The sequence below is a fragment of the Megalobrama amblycephala genome, linkage group LG19 (assembly GCF_018812025.1).
Source record: "Megalobrama amblycephala isolate DHTTF-2021 linkage group LG19, ASM1881202v1, whole genome shotgun sequence".
NCBI classification, from domain to species: domain Eukaryota; kingdom Metazoa; phylum Chordata; class Actinopteri; order Cypriniformes; family Xenocyprididae; genus Megalobrama; species Megalobrama amblycephala.
In genome coordinates, this window is record NC_063062.1 from 13,988,596 (window position 1) to 14,007,587 (window position 18,992).

General features: G+C 36.7%; 3 protein-coding genes across 12 annotated transcripts in view; all 3 read left to right on the top strand.

The window, feature by feature from the left end:
- Window positions 1–2,793, top strand: part of ripor1 (RHO family interacting cell polarization regulator 1) — a 35,992-nt gene extending 33,199 nt beyond the window's left edge. Inside the window, 3 exon segments of the mRNA XM_048168001.1 lie at window positions 537–620; window positions 848–938; window positions 1,307–2,793. Of these exon segments, the coding sequence (XP_048023958.1) occupies window positions 537–620; window positions 848–938; window positions 1,307–1,404 (273 nt within the window). The 3' untranslated portion in view covers window positions 1,405–2,793.
- A 615-nt stretch (window positions 2,794–3,408) lies between these two features.
- ctcf (CCCTC-binding factor (zinc finger protein)) lies at window positions 3,409–10,652 on the top strand. Of its 7 annotated transcripts, none has more exons than XM_048168004.1 (14): window positions 3,409–3,576; window positions 5,069–5,175; window positions 5,262–5,291; window positions 5,385–5,942; window positions 6,036–6,375; window positions 6,490–6,660; window positions 6,758–6,891; window positions 6,992–7,112; window positions 7,259–7,408; window positions 7,551–7,711; window positions 7,832–8,014; window positions 8,104–8,242; window positions 8,420–8,626; window positions 8,714–10,652. In XM_048168004.1, exons 2-14 carry the CDS (start codon window positions 5,152–5,154, stop codon window positions 8,938–8,940), a joined length of 2,445 nt encoding a protein of 814 aa, XP_048023961.1. In that variant the 5' UTR covers window positions 3,409–3,576; window positions 5,069–5,151; the 3' UTR covers window positions 8,941–10,652. The 7 variants fall into 7 exon arrangements, with proteins under 7 accessions (XP_048023961.1, XP_048023964.1, XP_048023965.1 ...); XM_048168006.1 differs by lacking the exon at window positions 3,409–3,576 and adding an exon at window positions 3,606–4,620; XM_048168007.1 differs by lacking the exon at window positions 5,262–5,291.
- Window positions 10,653–12,818: 2,166 nt separating this feature from the next.
- The window catches only part of carmil2 (capping protein regulator and myosin 1 linker 2), a 51,109-nt gene continuing 44,935 nt past the window's right edge, over window positions 12,819–18,992 (top strand). For 2 of the 4 annotated variants that reach the window (XM_048167999.1, XM_048168000.1), the window contains exons 1-4: window positions 12,819–12,992; window positions 13,147–13,241; window positions 14,213–14,263; window positions 18,495–18,554. In XM_048167999.1, the coding sequence (XP_048023956.1) occupies window positions 12,956–12,992; window positions 13,147–13,241; window positions 14,213–14,263; window positions 18,495–18,554 (243 nt within the window). In that variant the 5' untranslated portion in view covers window positions 12,819–12,955. The remainder of the gene's footprint in view (window positions 12,993–13,146; window positions 13,242–14,212; window positions 14,264–18,494; window positions 18,555–18,992) is intronic. The other 2 variants (XM_048167997.1, XM_048167998.1) reach the window with 1 other exon arrangement.

The following is an 18,992-nucleotide window of genomic DNA, read 5'->3' on the forward strand; positions in this document are numbered from 1 at the left end:
ACTAAATAAACTAAAAGTAAAACTTAAAAAAAACAAATATAAACACAATAAAATTAATAAAACTTTAACTAAAATAAAAACATATACTATATAAAATATAAAAGTAAATTTTAATTTAAAATATGAACAAACACTATCGTAGTACATCAATGATACTACAATAACATTGTGTAACACTCAAAGTTTATCTAAAAATAATAATTTAACACTGTTAAATGTAATCTTTAACAAATCTCAGAAAGAATATACATTTTTCATACTGTACATTATGTTGTGTAACCTAAATTGACTAGTAGATTTTAGATTTTAGTGTTATATTTTTAATGTATTTTAATATATTATTTAATGTTTTAGTCAAAACAGTACATCAAATATATAATTTTAAGACTGGTATTGGTTAATGTTAATGTTAATGTTAATAGTGGTGCATCCCTAAGCATCACCATTAAATGCAAAGTAAAAGTTGTAATGCTTTGTCATTCAGAAAGGATTTTGATTGAATCCACTCAGTGTCTCTCATTATTGTTCTGTCTCAGGCTCTGGTGAGCTGTCTAGAGTTGCTGGAGGATGAAGGCGTTGAGACGCGAGTGTGTGGATGTAAAGCACTCGCATGTCTGAAGGTCAGTTCATGCATGGCTAAACATCTCTCCTCAATAACCCAGCGCCACTAAATCAACGTTTATTTTTTCCCCACACTGTTTATATATATATGCTTGCATAACTTTAAGAACCTGCTGGTTAGATGTTCTGTAGTGATCTGTGTGGGAATCAGATTATATGCAGCATCACACCTCAGTGTTGGTGGAGGACTTTAAGTAAAGTGTCTGTCTGTGTTTGTGCATCACAGGCCAAAGAGAGCATTGAGCAGTTGGTGTATCTGTGCCGAACAGATAAGGAGGATGTGAGGGATGCTGCCAAACAAGCTCTGCTTGTGCTAGGTAAGCAGTGAATGAACTAAACAACAGGAAATGGACTGGTAAAGGAAAGATCAGTAATGAAAGTTGAAAGCATGGATCTGCTGCAAAAGTGAATTAATGTTCCAAATATGGTCCCACGGTGAGTCATGGAAAAGGTCAGAATATCATTCCAGGTCCAGAAAAATATATTATTATAGTTTTGCAGTCTGCATAAAATTATATTTAAAAACCATAGAATGAATAACACAAATAAAATCATAAAATAATCATTTTATGAATCATGACTTTGCAATTAAATGCTAAAAACAAAAACAATGTAGTCAAAGTTGTTGACATTTTAAAGAGGAGGAAAACGTCTCTTATTTCCATTTCATTTGTTTTAATTGCAGGTGAGGAGGGGAAGATGGCCCATCGACACCTTGAGTCCTCACAAGATGGAATGTCCCGCCTTTTTGCACCCGGCAGTATGGCCAGTACGGCTTTCTAACACAATCAACTGGCCGATACTTGTCAAAAACAATGTACTTGCGTCTTAGTATCCTCACCGTCATGATCATGCCGATTTACGAACTATTAAATGCACACTTAAAAACTATCAAACAGTTTAAAATGACACAAATCAGCGTAATCACACTCTTACAGATAAGAGTGTCTGCATTGTCCTCAAAGACATGGACGGATGCTATACAATCATTAGACAAGAGGACTTGTATGTCAGTCTGTATGTTATTAATGTTTTGGACATGGCCTAAGATGAACTACTGTAAAGTGATGAGGTAAGATACATAGGTGCATTTGGGTTTATAAACAATGTTTTGCTGCCTTAAGTTTCGGCCCAATGGTGTTGCCTTCGTGATTCATGGAATGAAGCTGGACCCTAGTCAACAATACAAGTGATGACTGATAGCGATGGAGATAAAGTGTTCTTTTCACTTTATCGATGCAAGTAGGCAGTGACTACCTGCAGAGTACATAGAGAATCTGATTGTCCACTTTGTGAAGAGTGCTTATGTGTGTGTACATATTGATTGGAGAATGTATGTTGATAGCTGAGAAACACCTCAGAAAGTAGGATGGGGATCTTGGGAAGCATTTCCTTATTAATCCCAAACTTTCATAGGGACCTTGTTGCCATAAAAGTGTAACAGTGCCATTCCATACTGTCATATTCTTTACTGATACAGAATATATATCTATATCCCATTGGAAGTGTAAATGTTTTGTGTTGTAATTTAGTTTCAATGTTTAAATGCTCAATAGCAAATGCAGATCTGATTTGATTCACCATGCACTTCGCATTTAAGCCACTGGCAATGTAATATCTGCTGTAAAAGTGGTGAAGCTGTTTTATTACTTTTTGAAGATGTCATCATTATTATGAGTGAAAGCTGTAAACAGTGGTGAATATTGCCTTTTGCGATAGGTTCCGACAACCTCTCCGTGCTTGTGATCTTAAGAATGGCCATAGATCATGTTTGACTCAGAGCATTTCTCCAGTGCTGCTAGACTGAAAGGTTCTGAGTTGGAACCAGGGAAGGTTCGTTCATTTTTACATAACATTATTTTCTAGTTCAATCTGTTCCAGACTTCAATATGACAAAGAACGCCTCTTCAGTGTATAAGTGCCTCAAATTAGTATGGGGAGCAAGAGAATGAGATAGATAGACTTTATTTAAAACTCAAGACTGCGGTTTAGGATTGCAAACTGCAGAACAGATTTAAATATATTTTTCATTATTATCTACAGATTGTGCAGCATTAAAGAACTGATTTACTTTTGATTTTTTTTTTATTTACTCTAAATATGTATATTGTCTGACAAGGATATTGTTGACATCAACTGTAAAGGAAATTATTAAAATTATGAACACTAAAACTTGTTTGACTTATTTATTAACAAATTTGTTATTTGCCTCAAAGAACATTTGAAAATAAAGGGATTACATATTTTGAGTGTTTTCACATGCTCAAATAAACAAATTCAATAATAAAGAAATCAACATCAATGAAAACATTAAGTATTACATAACAGGAGTTCACTTCAATAGTGTATTGATTAAACTAGGGTTCCCACACTTGCTTACAACTCAATTATTTTATGATTTTTCTAGTTGTTTGTGCAGATCGAATACATATTTACAGATTTAAAAAAAAAAAAAAAAAAAAGTTTCAATAGATCACTCACACATATGTATGTGTTCTATATGTATACTATAAAAACACAAATTTTACAGGCTTTCACTAATAATTCCAATTTGAGACTGCGGGAACACAGTTAAACTATTCTATTCTCTTCTAATACCTTCTTATATTATAATAAGATGATCAAATACTGCAATGTTAAACACACTTTGATACAAATTTGAGTTAACGTCTAAAAAAAGCCCACATCCCGTAATTCAAAAGTAGCGCCCCACACGGCCAATCCGCACACTGCTTTTGTTTACAGCCCTCCCCCTCGCCACCGCCCCCCTGCGTGACGCGCATGCGCAACAGCCGCTAAGGGCCGCCATTTTGTGCGGAGCCTACTCTGCAAAAGCGGGAGAGGATTAAAACCGCCGGAGGTGAAGGACGCAATTTTACTCCGTCTCGTACTAAAGGAAGAACAAACCCTGGGCTTTCTGTCGAATTCAACGCGAGAGTAAATCACCAAAAGCAGGTAAAACAGCGCTACTTTTCCGAAAGGGGGGAGTTTTGCAGGAGCTTTAATCGGCCTCTAGGTGTCACGATGGGGCTCCCAGTCCAGGCGGCTGGCGGGGGGTGTTTGTCTCCCTCTATCGTTATCGAAAATTTAGCAAAAAACATTTATAACCCAGAAGTTCGGGCTTCAGCCCGATTATTAAGCACTATTGAAACTATATCAGACCGCATTTTACCAAGATGCCATTATTTAACGCCAGGATGTTTGCTTCAATCTTTAGGCCAGGCGTCCATTTTCTGTTTCTTCTCTTTGTTTCCTGTCTTTAGAAACCCGCCGTTTCTGCACGCGCACTTAGCCAACCAGCTAATATACCTCTTAAAGTTGACTAGTTTCCAACCATACAACGACCAAACAGTTTAGGAAAAGCTCCTAAATTCACAAACGTCAATTTCGCGAGGTTTTACTCTTGATATGTGCTATTTTAAGCCACAAAACATATTTTAGCTCGCGCCTATCGCCCTGTTCGCGCCCCTCCTCGAGCAGTTAAATTCAAACCCGAGACGATGAAACATTGACCCGGTTTGGCGATAATAAAGTCCCATTACGACGGCCTCGGTTCGCTCTTTGGTCCTTATCACTCCTGGAAGCCCAAATAACGGGGTTGCGTCTAAATTAAATAACAAATAAATTCGTCTTTTATGATTTAGCATCCGTTCTGCCGCCGATGCTAGCGTATTGCGCAGATTAAAATCAAACGAGGAAGATGCCGTTGCTAAACTATACCGATAGCCATTTTCGATTAGTAAGACCGAGCCTCGCCGTACACTCCCCGAATCCCAGAGATTATCGCCTGAAAACAGCCGAATCGCCGCAGTCGTCGGTCTCGGTGCGACCGCTCACTCTTATTGAAAGACTAACCTCAAGCAACAAACGACTGAAGGGATAAAAACTGTAGAGAGCTCCCTCTACAACCCGACTGGTAGTGGTACAAAAACACGATTAACCATCGCAGAATGCCCTCTTGCTGTGGAAAATCATAAGGGTGTTTTAAAACGTGTGAAGGTAAGGATGGTGGCACACATTTACACCGTTTTGTCGGTTTAGTGGGTTGGTGGCCAAATGCGCGCGATCATGAGGAAGTAGAAGCGAATCGGTTCAGAATCAGATGATGCTTTCTGGCTCCGAATCAAGAGTTCAAAACATGGTTTTGGTTTAATAAAACTCATGTTAAAGTTGTAAGTTTTCCAAGGTTATGCATAGTGTATGTATATGTGTGTGTATGTCTAAATGTGTGAATTTTTATACATAATATTTTATGTGTGTGTGTGTGTGTATATATATATATATATATATATATATATATATATATATATATATATATATATATATATATATATATATATATAATATAAACCAACCAGAAAGAGTGGTGTGATCAAGAAAAGAACGCTGTAAACTGAAAGTGTTTTGTTTTGCACATTAATGGATTGATTTGTTTGCATCCCAACAGGTTGAGCTAGGTAGTAAGAAGCAGAGTTGAGACAGTTAGCACCTTCATCGGAGGCAGACAGTAGTGGAGGCAGGGGTAGAGAGATGAAGTATTCCTTTTTGATGCAGGTAAACTCACAGTACTGTATACAAACACCAAAGTCATGGATACCTATGGAAGTGCCAACTCTACTCTTTTGTTTACCATTTGCAAGGTTGATAGCAGCCTGTCTGAGTGTGTGTATGTAAGTAAACACTACAGATTGCAGTCAGGTAGGAAAACTTTAGCATCTTACATCTAGTGTTGAGTTCTAACTTTTCGCTTTTAATTGCAATAGGTATTACCCATGGAAGGGGGACCGACTGAGGCAGTGGTGGAAGATGCTGGGGATGCTTTCAAGGCCAAGGAATGCAAGACATACCAAAGGCGTCGAGAAGATGAGGAAGTGGGAGCTGAATTGCTGCAGGCTGCTGGGTTAGAGCAAGCCCAAGTTGAAGGAGAGCCTGTGGTGGAGGCCCAGCAACAGTTGGTCGAGAGTGTAGTTAATGTCAACAGCAGTGTGGAGATGATGGTGATGGACTCCCTGGACCCTGCCCTGCTCCAGATGAAGACAGAAGTCATGGAGGCTGCTGTCGGAGCACCTGTTGGTGCTGCCCATGAAGCCACTGTTACAACTGTCGATGACACTCAGATCATCACCCTGCAGGTGGTGAACATGGAGGAGCAGCAGTTGGGCTTGGGAGAGCTGCAGCTAGTGCAGGTGCCTGTTTCTGCTGTGCCCGTCACTGCTGCCACTGTGGAAGAGCTGCAAGGGACACTGGTTGACGCCACTGCCATGCCTAAAGATGGGGAGCCGGTCATCTGTCATACCCTGCCTTTGCCGGAGGGCTTCCAGGTTGGCCATAATTTCTGTTTGAACAGATTATGGTTTTAAATGATATGTTCTCTGACTATCTGGTTAATCTAAATGTTACATCTTCTCTTACAGGTGGTCAAGGTGGGTGCAAATGGAGAAGTGGAAACTGTGGAGCAAGATGAGCTCCAGGCCCAAGAGGATCAGCCTCCACAGCAGGAGGAGGAGGAGATGGCTGAAGCCCAAAATGAAGACCCCACATGGTCCAAAGATCCAGATTACACACCCCCTGTTAAAAAGGTTAAGAAGACTAAGAAAAGCAAGCTGCGCTACAACACGGAGGGCGATAAAGACATGGATGTGTCTGTGTATGACTTTGAGGAGGAGCAGCAGGAGGGACTGCTCTCTGAAGTCAATGCTGAGAAAGTTGTGGGTAACATGAAACCGCCCAAACCAACTAAAATCAAGAAGAAAGGTGAGAATGTGTGATGCATACAGAATGCACAGGCTCTTGCATGATATTAAAGTTTAAACTCAATATCAGATCTGTGCTGGGTTTAAATCAGTGGATTTTCTCTACTGCATACAGGTGTTAAGAAGACATTCCAGTGTGAGCTGTGCAGTTACACCTGTCCGCGCCGTTCCAATCTGGATCGCCACATGAAGAGCCACACGGATGAGAGGCCTCACAAGTGCCATCTTTGTGGACGAGCCTTCAGGACTGTGACGTTGCTGAGGAACCATCTCAACACCCACACAGGTACATGGTCTCCAGTCAATCAATCAGTGAAAAGGACCATGTAGGCTGTCTAGTGTGAATTTGAAATTGAGCAAACTTTTTTTATTCTTTCTGACAGGCACCAGACCACATAAGTGTACTGACTGTGACATGGCCTTTGTCACCAGTGGAGAGCTGGTGCGACACAGACGCTACAAGCACACTCATGAGAAACCATTCAAGTGCTCCATGTGTGACTATGCCAGTGTCGAGGTTGGTCTGATGGCATCACAATTAAATTTTATGGGAAAATGCATGCCCTTTTGATTCCCTATACTGTGCCTGAATTGACCTGAACCTTGACGCGTTTCAGGTTAGCAAGCTGAAGCGGCACATTCGCTCCCACACTGGAGAACGTCCGTTCCAGTGCAGTCTGTGCAGCTATGCCAGCAGAGATACCTATAAGCTTAAGAGACATATGAGGACCCACTCAGGTCAGCAGCACTTACCATCTCTAGATTATTGCAGACAATTATTATTTTATTTTTTTTAGTCTGTTATTTAAATAGAATTGGCTTGAATTTTGATTTTTTTTTTTTTTTTTTTTTTTTTTTTTTTTTTTTTTTTGTCTGTCTTACAGGAGAGAAGCCCTATGAGTGCTATATCTGTCATGCTCGTTTTACTCAGAGTGGTACTATGAAGATGCACATTCTGCAGAAGCATACAGAAAATGTGGCAAAATTTCACTGCCCCCACTGCGACACAGTTATTGCTCGCAAGAGCGATCTCGGTAAGATTTTGTTCAGTAATTACCATTTTGTAATTTGTGATGGCTAATTATAGCTGCTTCTTTTTTTTTTAATAGCAATGACAGCTTGAAACGTACTTGTGGTGTATTGAAGTTCACATGTTTTAATTTGTGGCCATTGCAGGTGTGCACCTCCGTAAGCAGCATTCCTACATTGAGCAGGGCAGGAAGTGTCGTTACTGTGATGCGGTGTTCCATGAGCGCTACGCTCTCATCCAGCATCAGAAGTCTCACAAAAATGAGAAGCGCTTCAAGTGTGACCAGTGTGACTATGCGTGCCGTCAGGTCAGACAGCTCATGCAAACTTCATTCCAATAAATAGAATGGATTTAATAGTTCAGCATAAGCATTCGTTATAGTGTTTGAAACTCTATTTAATTTACTCTGTGTTCTCCTTGTTAACAGGAGCGTCACATGGTCATGCACAAGCGCACCCATACTGGGGAGAAGCCATACGCCTGCAGCCAATGTGAGAAGACTTTCAGGCAGAAACAGCTCCTGGATATGCACTTTCGGCGCTACCATGACCCCAACTTTGTACCCACATCCTTTGTTTGCACCAAGTGCGGCAAGACCTTCACTCGCAGGGTATGGTACTTTTGAAAGAGGTCAGATGAATTTCATGGTGCCACTGCATACAGTAAATGGTGTTAAGCATATTGAATGTCTTTTAACAGAATACTATGGCCAGACATGCAGAGAACTGCACTGGTATGGATTCTACTGATGGAGAGAATGGAGCTCCACCTAAAAGGGCTCGTGGTGGCAGAAAGAGGAAGATGCGCTCTAGAAAGGATGATGATGACGATGATAGCGGTGAGAATCTTGGCTCTTGTTCTACTACTATGCTGGGGTTACTTTAGTATTTGAACAAATACTTAATTATCTGAACTTGGGTTATCAGAATGGAATCCGTGTGATTTATTGTACTAAATGTAAATCATGACTCTAAATGGTTTTATGAAAGCTTTAACTGTTGCCTGAAAATCTCAGATGAGCATGGAGATCCTGACCTTGATGACATTGATGAAGAAGAAGAGGATGAGCCTCTTGATGATGAGCAGATGGATGTGGAACAGGCTCCACCCAGCGTTCCCATCCCCGCACCAGCTGAACCTCCTGTCAAGAGGAAACGGGGCAGACCCCCCAAGAACGCAGCCAAGGCTTCTCCTACAAAGTCTATCGCCAAAACCACCACAGGTAATGTATGCTCTTCTGCATATGAAGACAAACCATTCAAAATCTTTTAAAGGGGTTAAACTGAATGACCCTCTCTGCTTCTCCTAGCAGCTGCTGCCATTATCCAGGTGGAGGATGAAAGCACAGGGGCCATTGAGAACATCATTGTGAAGAAGGAGCCTGAGGGCTCTGATGCAGTTGTAGCTGCCCAGCCAGTGGTAGAGGAAGTGGAGGCAGTCGAAGCGGGTGTAGAAACAGTGCAGCTAGCTGTCCCTGAAGCTGCACCGAACGGTGATCTTACTCCTGAAATGATCCTTAGCATGATGGACCGGTGATCTGGGGATATGTGTGCGCACACAGGCTGATCACACATGCTTGCATAAATGCACATCCCCATATGTGTCCCCTGAATATATATATATATATATACACATGCTCATATACTTTTTTCTTTTTCCCCCCTCACCTCCTTTAATTCCACGCTAAGTCCTCATGTCCTGCATCAAATTTCTTAAAGACTCCATTGTTCCACTACCTTTTCCTATAAAACCCTTCTTACATTTTGTCTTCTCATGACGGATCACAAAGCTGCGCTTTTCTACTGTTTCTATCACACCAGTAGTTCAACTGCTGAGGGTTTTTTTTGTTTTGTTTTTTTGCTGTGTACTTTGTATGTGGAGAGGCCAGATGATTTTTTTTTGAGACTGTCTGAGGAATGTCTCTGACATTACATGGTAAAATACATGCATCTAGACTTTTCTTTACCCAGATAACCTTCTGTCTTCATTTGTAATTTCAAATCTCACATTACCATGGCAATATTGAGAAACAATATCATTTTGTGCCTGGTCAAGCCTTGATATCTAGAATCGCTGTCACTGCTGTAGAAAATCCTCTCAATGTTTGACATCAATGATGACTTTTATTCGCTGTTTGTTCCTCATGTGCTCTTTCACTGGTCACAGATGATAATGTTAGAGAGCGTAGAAATGTAGCCGCCTAATTATCAAGCCAGGGACGATGACATCCATCCATATGTTAAAAAAAAAAAACCCTGCGGTTGATAAATTTGTACAAAAAAGGTCATCTTGGCTAGTCTTGCTTGTAAATAATTTTTATTTTCTGTTTTATTATGAACATTTTAATCTTTTTCTAGTGAATTGATGACCTTGAATGCTAGGGCAATGGCTTTTAACAGTAGTTGTTTGGAAACATGCCATTGAAGGCTTTCAAATTACTTGTGGGGCAAAATAAAAGCCTGAACAATCATGTAGGCTGCATAACCCCTTTTCTTTCTGTCCCTCTGTCGCTTGAATCGTTGCATTTGAGTCTGCTCAACTCGCTTGATGGGGAGGGGTTGCTTATTCTTTTTCCGAGAGAGTGGCTTTAATATTGTTCCACCTGACGAATAGGCTTCCTTGTTGGATTTTGTTCTAGCTTTTGTAAAAGGAGGAAAAGGGACAGAACTGGGCAGGTACAGCAACATGCATGTCTCCAATCTTTTTGATCTGTTTTGATGTGGTCGTGATCACAACAACCACCCCTAATATTAAATAAACTATGTGACCCGAGTTGTTAGTTTCATGGGATTTTGGAAGGAGACTTAAAAGTTTACAATAGGTTTTTCAGACCACATTTAATTTAAGAAGTTTAATACGAGTGTTCGAGGAAGCTATTTTGATACGAACTGTTTCTAGAAGAGGAAGCTTGGATGGGATATTTGTAAAAAGTTGTCACTTGTTCAAAAGAGCAATGTCCTTATTTCTGATTATTTGTTTTTCTGATTCAGAATGAAGTTTTCCTCCAACATGTAATTGCATTTAAATTGCTTTCTTTTTTTAAGCTCTTAAAATTCTAGGTTAATGCTTTTTTTTTTGTTTTTGTTTGTTTTTTTTAACCTAGCTGTACTGTTTGAATTTTACAATGGTCAGAAAAAACCAACCTTATAAAGACATTTATTATGGCTGGGTGGGGTATAGAGGGCCTATAAGGTAAGATGGTGTGGAGAATGTATTGCTGTACAGCTAATAAAAAAATATTGTCCTAATTCAGTGTTTGTCTTTTTTGCCACCTTTTGTTTTGTTCTTAACAGCTGCATGGTTTTATTCAGTGCCTAGTTACATGGTTACAATAAGGAATCTTGCATTTGCGTTTAAATTTTGATTTGACTGGTACCAGTAAAATGGTCAACACTTGTTAAAAAAAAAATCTGACAAGCAGCTGAAAGTAAATACTGCAGAAGAAGAGTATTTTTTGGAGGAAAAAAAAATGTTTTCAGCTAATTTAAAAATGTAAGCTACTTACAGTATGTCAACTAGTAGAGGTGTAACAATATTCAAACTAACGAAATATTTTTTTTTTTTTTTTTTTTTTAGTCTATGGTGACAGCCCACTTTCTTCACACAACTTTTTTCAGCACTTCAAAGCTCAAAAGTCTGAATATTATCCAATTTGTGCTATTTTTAATGTTAATAACATTTTTGTTCAACCTACAAAGATTGTCCTTATTTGTAAAACTAAAAGTCAATCAATCAAAAAACACAGCCAATCAGTGTGGGCGGGCTCTCGCGGCATTTGCATGGCACCAGAGGAAATTCGTAAGTACATAATCAAATTCACAAATATTACATAATTTAAACATTATTAAAAAGTCAAACTGAGCTACTAATTCAATATTTGTCATAGAATACACTTGTTTGTTCACAGTTCCATTTGTTTCATTTCAAGATCTGAGGTGAATTATCTTTTACTACGGCTACAAAGCTGGGAGCACTAAATGATCACCAAACTCACGTTACACGCTTTTAACATTAAATAAAGCACATAAACATTACCTGAGATTAACGTTGGCATACTTCGTGTGCCTTCGCAAAAAACAGAAACCGTCTAGTCACGGCTGGTTAAGACAACCAGTAACTTAAACGCATCTGATTGGTCATTATTATCAACAGAAATGATTGGCTACAATACTCAACGCTGCAAAATCACGTTGTGAGACACATTGGCAGCAGCACCATCAAAGAAAAGAACGCACAAGATACGAATATAACAACCAGGGGTGCGTTTCCCAAAGCGAACTATGGTCGTAAGTTCCGTCGTTACCAATAGAGTTCAATGGGACGACCATAGTTCACCAACGATGCTTTCGGGAAACGCACCCCTGATCGCTTTAATTTACTTACTTTTCTTTTTATTTAAAAATACAAATTATATGTTACACATAAGTAATATAACTCCGTTAATCCTGCATACAATGAATACAATTATATAAATTGCATTGACTTGACCAGGCAGCCAAGGTATAATTGACATAATTGTTACATAATGAGCATCTGAAGTTAAGTTGAAAGATACAACTCACTGAAACGTATACTATATCGTGTAATCGCTCAATCAGTGTTTCAACGGCGGAAAGACGTCGATAAAACATAAGACGTCACGTGGCTTTTACCTCAGGCGAGTCCACAGCTTGTTAGTTTGTCAGAGAAGCTAAATATACTATATCACCCTATATATTTATTATATTTTACCTAACTTGTTAGTGATGTCTTGATTATTTAATGTATGTTTAAGTAAATCTGTCATGGCCACTGTGTAAATGATTATATTGCAACAACGAATTGGAGTAAAAACGTATAGCTTACAGCATTAGCAGAGATAATATTTTGTTTTATCCTTAAAAAACCTTTAATTATAATTGAATTCATTTAAAGACAGAGACATAATTTGTTCAGGAAACTACTGTTTAATTAAAAAAAAGTAATTTTGCTTAGTTTTCTAAACCGAGGTAGAACCGAACCGTTTTGTGTATCATATCAACTAGTGACAGTAGATCAGATACAGTTTTAGTCAGAAGGGTTGCCACAGTTTTCTATTGAATATTTTTCCACTAGAGGGAGATACTGAGTAGAAAAAGTCCCATTTTCAGTTTTATTTTCTTTAGCATCTATCTAGCCATTAGTAGATTTTAAAAGGGTTACAGATGCGTCATTTGATTATCTATACATCTGTGTGAAGCTGACAGCAGAACAATAGGTGTCACCGTTATCACATGTATCTGGTATCTTACTGGTATAACAGATATATTTAATCAGCACTGGGGTTGAAATTATTGCGCTATGTGTGAAACTGCACATCTTGAAGTGACTGTGATAGGATGCTCTTCATGCAGTTCAGGTGTCACATCCTGTCTTAGACCTGTACTCTCAAACTGTGGTTTTCCCCCATAAGCATGAATCATAAAGCAGCAGGATGTGTGTGTGTATAAGTGAGTGTATCACACACTTACAAAAGAGCTGCCAGCACTGGCCTGTCTTCACCCTGTTGCCACCGACATAGTGATCAGACATTATGGCGGCGCTGACAGAGGTCCCATTTTGCCTCAAAGGTAAGATTCTTATACAATACTTTCAGAACATGCTACAGAAATGAGTGAATAACTTCTAGGTTTGTTTATATTTTATCATACTATGGCATTATAGTACAGTGCTTAGATTAGTGATGTACAGTTCTGCATAAATGGATCTGTGCTTGATTTACAGAAGACATAACTCAGTATCTGAAGCCACAAAGGGTTCAGTTCATGAGTTTGGTGCATCTCAACCAATGCAAGGGACGAGCAGAGAGCAGAGTTTTGGTATGTCAGCCGCTCACCCGCACAATTTTGTAATATTAAATGTGTATATATATATATATATATATATATATATATATACATATACATACATGTGTATGTGTGTGAAGATGTGAAGACTTCAGATGCAAAAGCCTCTAGGTGTCATCTGAAATTTTCTTCTAAAATGAGCATTTTTATGAAGCTTTTATGTTTAGTTTCAGCAATTTCACTTTAATAGTAATTAAATATATATATATAATTGTATTTAATAAAAATTTAAAACAAATATGAGGAAAAAATTAACGAATTTCAGAATGTCTTATATTTGGTTTGTCGCCCTTTTGCTTTAATGAGAGCAGCACTTGCGCTGCATGAACTTCATAAGTTTGTTCAAAACCTGATGATCATGTTCTCCAGCATGATCTGAGAATGATATAAAAAGAGCATCTTGTCTGTACAAAGAGTCACATGATTAGTCTCATAAATTCATTTGAAAACTCTAGATTCTCCTAGTCTTGTCAGTAATACTGAATTACTTCACCGTCGACTGTGATGATCATCTTTCTCCACACAATATAAAGCAGCGCTCACTGCTGGTGCAGAAATGTGCAGAGCATCAGAGCAAAGATCTGCTTGCACAGTCAGCACTGTATTGTTCATTTCTGAAACTGTTCATTTATCATTTGAAAGGCTGCATGCTTTTCTCTGTTTAATGTGAAAGAGTAAGCACTGAAAAGGCCACAGTAATTTTTTTTTTTTTTTTTTTTTTTTTTGTGGTTTTGCCAAACAATATTGTTATAAAAATCAGACCAAAAACAATATTTTTAGGTAGGTTGCTGAGCCATAAAACTGAAAGCCACAAAGACTGAAAACAAATTTGAGAGTACAACTGATAGGAAGTAGCTAGATGTTGTTATGAGCTCTTTTTTGTGTACCAGCAGATGGCGCTAGACTCGTTTACACTGTTCTGTTGTGTTTTTGTTCTTTGACAGGTGATGTCTCAATGGAGAGCTCATGTGTTCCACAGCAAGCAGCCAGTGAAGGTGGGAAGCAATATAATTTGTGACCCTGGACCACAAAACCAGTCATATACGTTGCATGGGTATATTTGATTTGTTGCAATAGGCAACAATACATTGTATGGGTCAAAATTATCGATTTTTCTTTTATGCCAAAATTCATTAGGATATTAAGTAAAGATCATGTTCCATGAAGATATTTTGTAAATTCCTTACCGTAAATATATCAAAGGAGGAATATATTTTTGTGATTGGATATGCATTGCTAAGTACTTCATTTGGACAACTTTAAAGGCGATTTTCTCAATATTTTGATTTTTTTGCACCCTCAGATTCCAGATTTTCAAATAGTTGTATCTCGGCCAAATCCTAATCCAAATCCTCGTCCTATCCTAACAAACCATACATCAATGGAAAGCTTATTTATTCAGCTTATGTGATGTATAAATCTTAAAATAAATTATGACTGGTTTTGTGGTCCAGGGTCACATTTGCTCCTGTATCAGAGAGCGCATAGATCTCACACCAGGACCGTAGCAGTCATTTTAACTGGGGAGACGTTCTTTCCTCTACTTTTAGATATTTCTATGTTTGTTGGCACACTTTGCGGGGAGATAAGCAGTTATCAAAGACCAAAGACCAATACACACATGCATACAGACTTATCGAATTGTTTCTACACCACTGTCTGTTTTTTAAATATATATATATATATATATATATATATATATATATATATATATATATATACAGTCAAACCAAAATTTATTCAGACAACTTGAACATTTCATTCATTAATACAGTTTAATCACTATAGTTTAAAAAAATGGTAATAAAATATGACAAGATTGTCATATGTTAATTATGTCAGATAACACTTAAGCAAAACATGGTCAGGTCAAAGTGTCTGAATAATTTTTGGTTCCAAATTTTTATCAATTTTACTGGTAGTCCACTGTATGAAGAATTTTTGGGTATAATATGTCACAGTTTACTTTATTTTGCTATCATCACTTACATAAATGAACTATAGTGTCCTGCATCCACAAGTAAAAAATATCAAAAATGTCTGAATAATTTTTGGTTTGACTGTATATAAATTCAGATCACTCGATTTAAAGATAGTATACAAGCACATCTTTCAAGCAAAACATTTCAAAGATAGACAATATATGGTTATATACAACATATATTGTTCAAAATAATGACAAAATATAGCCTGAAAACAGCAATATAAAGTTTAATAAAGTTGTTAATAAAGAAGTCTTTAAACAGACAAACAAACCCTAAACAGACAAACAAACAAACAAAAAATTAAATTACAATAAAAAATAAATGAAATAAATACATTTTAAATTGCATTTAAATAAAAAATTTGAGAAAATGACTAAGATAATTTGTTTGCGGATTTTTATTGATATTGTGTTTTAAAATGAAAATTAATTTCATGCTCAAGTGTGGCTTAAAGTGAAAATTCTCTCATCAGTTGTTCCAAACCTGTGTGAGTTTCTTTCTTCTGTTGAACATAAAAGAAGATATTTTGAAGAATGCTGGTAACTAGACAGGTGACAGTAGCCATTGACTTCCATAGTATGGAACAAAATATGAAGAGTTTGGTTCCAAAATGCATTAACTCCATTTTGATTAATTTGAGTAAAAAGGTGTTTTCTTCACCAAGATGAAAACCACTATTTTCTGTTTCAAACTTTCACATAGCATCTTTTGGATATAAAAACATTAAAAATTCAAATCTACATTTTGATTTTAAAAAGTTTCTTATAAAAACGTATTATTTTTCCCCAAAATGCAATAAATCCATGACACTTTTTTTTTCAAAATGCAATTAATCCATCAATATAAAAGTTATTTGTCAAATTGAAAATACACAACGAAGTAAGTTGATTCACATATATGACAGAGTCTAAACTTTTCCAATATTTATCTTATATTCAGGCATTTTACTAAAAATACATTCAGCCGTCGCTCCCAAAATGATACGGAAGAGGATTAGGGCCAAGCAATAATAAAAAAATAAAACCATCTCGAGATTAAAGTTGTTAAATTTCGAGAAAAAAAGTAGAGATAAAATGTTGAGAATAAACTCTTTAAATTACAAGAAAAAACTCGTTAAATTTCGAGAAAAAAGTCGAGATAAAATGTTGAGAATAAACTCATTAAATTACGAGAAAAAACACGTTAAATTACAAATTTGTTCTCATAATTTAACGACTTTTTTCTCGTAATTTAATGACTTTATTCTCATAATTTAATGACTTTATTCTCAACATTTTATCTCGACTTTTTTCTCGAAATTTAATGACATTTTTCTCATAATTTAACGAATTTGTTTTCGTAATTTAACGACTTTTTTCTTGTAATTTAATGACTTTATTCTCAACATTTTATCTCGACTTTTTTCTCGAAATTTAATGACTTTTTTCTCGTAATTTAATGACTTTACTCTCATAATTTAATGACTTTATTCTCAATATTTTATCTCGACTTTTTTCTCGAAATTTAACGACATTTTTCTCATAATTTAACGAATTTGTTCTCGTAATTTAACGACTTTTTTCTTGTAATTTAATGACTTTATTCTCAACATTTTATCTCGACTTTTTTTTCAAAATGTAACGAGTTTTTTCTCGAAATTTAACAACTTTTTTCTCGTAATTTAATGACTTTATTCTCATAATTTAATTACTTTATTCTCAACATTTTATCTAGACTTTTTTCTCGAAATTTAACGACATTTTTCTCATAATTTAACGAATTTGTTCTCGTAATTTAACAACTTTTTTCTTGTAATTTAATGACTTTATTCTCAACATTTTATCTCGACTTTTTTCTCGAAATTTAACGAGTTTTTTCTCGAAATTTAACAACTTTAATCTCGAGATGGTTTTATTTTTTTTATTATTGCTTGGCCCTAATCCTCTTCCATAAAATGGTCATCTTGTTAATGTTATGAATTATTTGTCATAACCGATTAAAGAGTATCTGGCGCCACCGCACGGTTAAATAAACACATTTGCCGAGTACATTTGCATTAAAAACGGCTTTTAAAAAAGCCTTCAATGTTTACAGCGCGTGGAATGGTGCGCTGTGATTGGTTGAGCGGATATATCACATTCTGCAGAAAAAGGAGACTGGCGTTTGTCGCGTTTTGGGAAGAAAGGGAGAAAACATGAAAGAATAACACGACGGATATCGCATTTTGTGCAAAATTAATAAATGGCTTTTCAATGCCGTCCAGATACAATACTGATTTTGGCGGAAACTCAATTTTTTGAAAATGGCGTTTATCGCGTTTTGGAACCAAACTCTTCATATCTTCTTTTGTGTTAAGCAGATGACAGAAAGTCATTCAGGTTTGGAACAACTTGAGGGTGAGTAAATGATGACAGAATTGTCATTTTTGGGTGCCTTTAAGTATCTCTTTAAGTGTCCATATATGTTTTGAGCCCAATCTGCATCAGAACAGGGTTATTTTATGGGGTATTTTAAAATGAAATACTTACAATTAAAAAGTAAAGGAACTTAAATGTTACATGACCACATAGCACTTGTTTCAGAAATCATAATGTTAAACTTCCCATTCAGAACATCATGTATGCGAAATGCATGCTTCTATCATTCTAGAGAATAAGGAAATTGTCAGAGAGCCAAAAAAAAACAAAATACCAGATAACCTTGAACAGTGAATCGACACTGTGTCCTGAAAATATGCAGCTGATAAAACAAGCAGTAGGTTAGAGGCAGGAGGGTCAGTAGGTCACGTCCAGTATTAACTCAAAGTGCTGTAGGGGGGATATTTCTTAGCAGAGCTCCATTACACTTTATATTTCCTCTGAGTGATATTTGTTTAATGCATATGACTGCCGCTGGTAGTACAAACAGCTTGATGTGAGTTCATAACTGAGGATTTTGGAGAAGATGGAATGACATGTACTCCTTTAAGAGTTGATTGTATTTCATTATTTTTTCTATTAGCTCTTAATAGAGTGTATTGATATTGATATGCAGTTAGATACTGAAAGTGCATGACTCAATACTAGTTCCTGTGGAAAAAAAAAAAAAAAACTCGTTCCAAAGCTCAACTTCTGTGTTTGAGTTTCAATAAATGACCCAGCCTCCCTGACCCCCACATTCTCTTCTGTGTTAACTTGTGAGTCACTGTATTTCCAGTGTTATTTGCTGCATATACATGTCAGAGTATGTGTGCCGTTTACAGCGGTCCTGTCTCTTGCTGCAGGTGGAGAGTTCCTTTAGTTATCTAGAGATCTATGCCATCACCATCGACAGTATTGAGCAGGTAAGAGATCTACGGCTACAACACTTCCTTTAAGAATAATGAACATTTAAATTTGCTTGTTAATCTACACTGTAACATTTGTAGAAGTTGGTAACACTTTAGTATAGGGAACACATATAAACTATTTTCCCTCAATAAACTCCTAATTCACTGCTTATTAATAGTTAGTAAGGTAGTTAGTAAGTTTAGGTATTGGGTAGGATTAAGAATGTAGAATAAGGTCATGCAGAATAAGGCATTTATATGTGCTTAATAAGTACTAATAAATAGCCAATATTTTAGTAATATGCATTCTAATAAGCAACTAGTTAATAGACCCTAAAATAAAGTATGTTGCTTTGGGTAAAAGCATCTGTTAAATGAATAAATGTATACGTGAATTTATAATAAAATGTTTTTTAAAGTATCTTATCCTCATCAAGGAAATATTGTTACAAT

What these genes read in the sequence shown, in the direction of transcription:
- ctcf (XM_048168002.1), top strand. Translation starts at nt 5,211, where the DNA reads ATGGATACCTATGGAAGTGCCAACTCTACTCTTTTGTTTACCATTTGC. An exon ending in GCCTGTCTGAGTGTGTGTAT is followed by an intron (nt 5,292 to 5,384) that starts GTAAGTAAACAC and finishes TAATTGCAATAG; the next exon opens with GTATTACCCATGGAAGGGGG. An exon ending in TGATGATGACGATGATAGCG is followed by an intron (nt 8,243 to 8,419) that starts GTGAGAATCTTG and finishes TGAAAATCTCAG; the next exon opens with ATGAGCATGGAGATCCTGAC.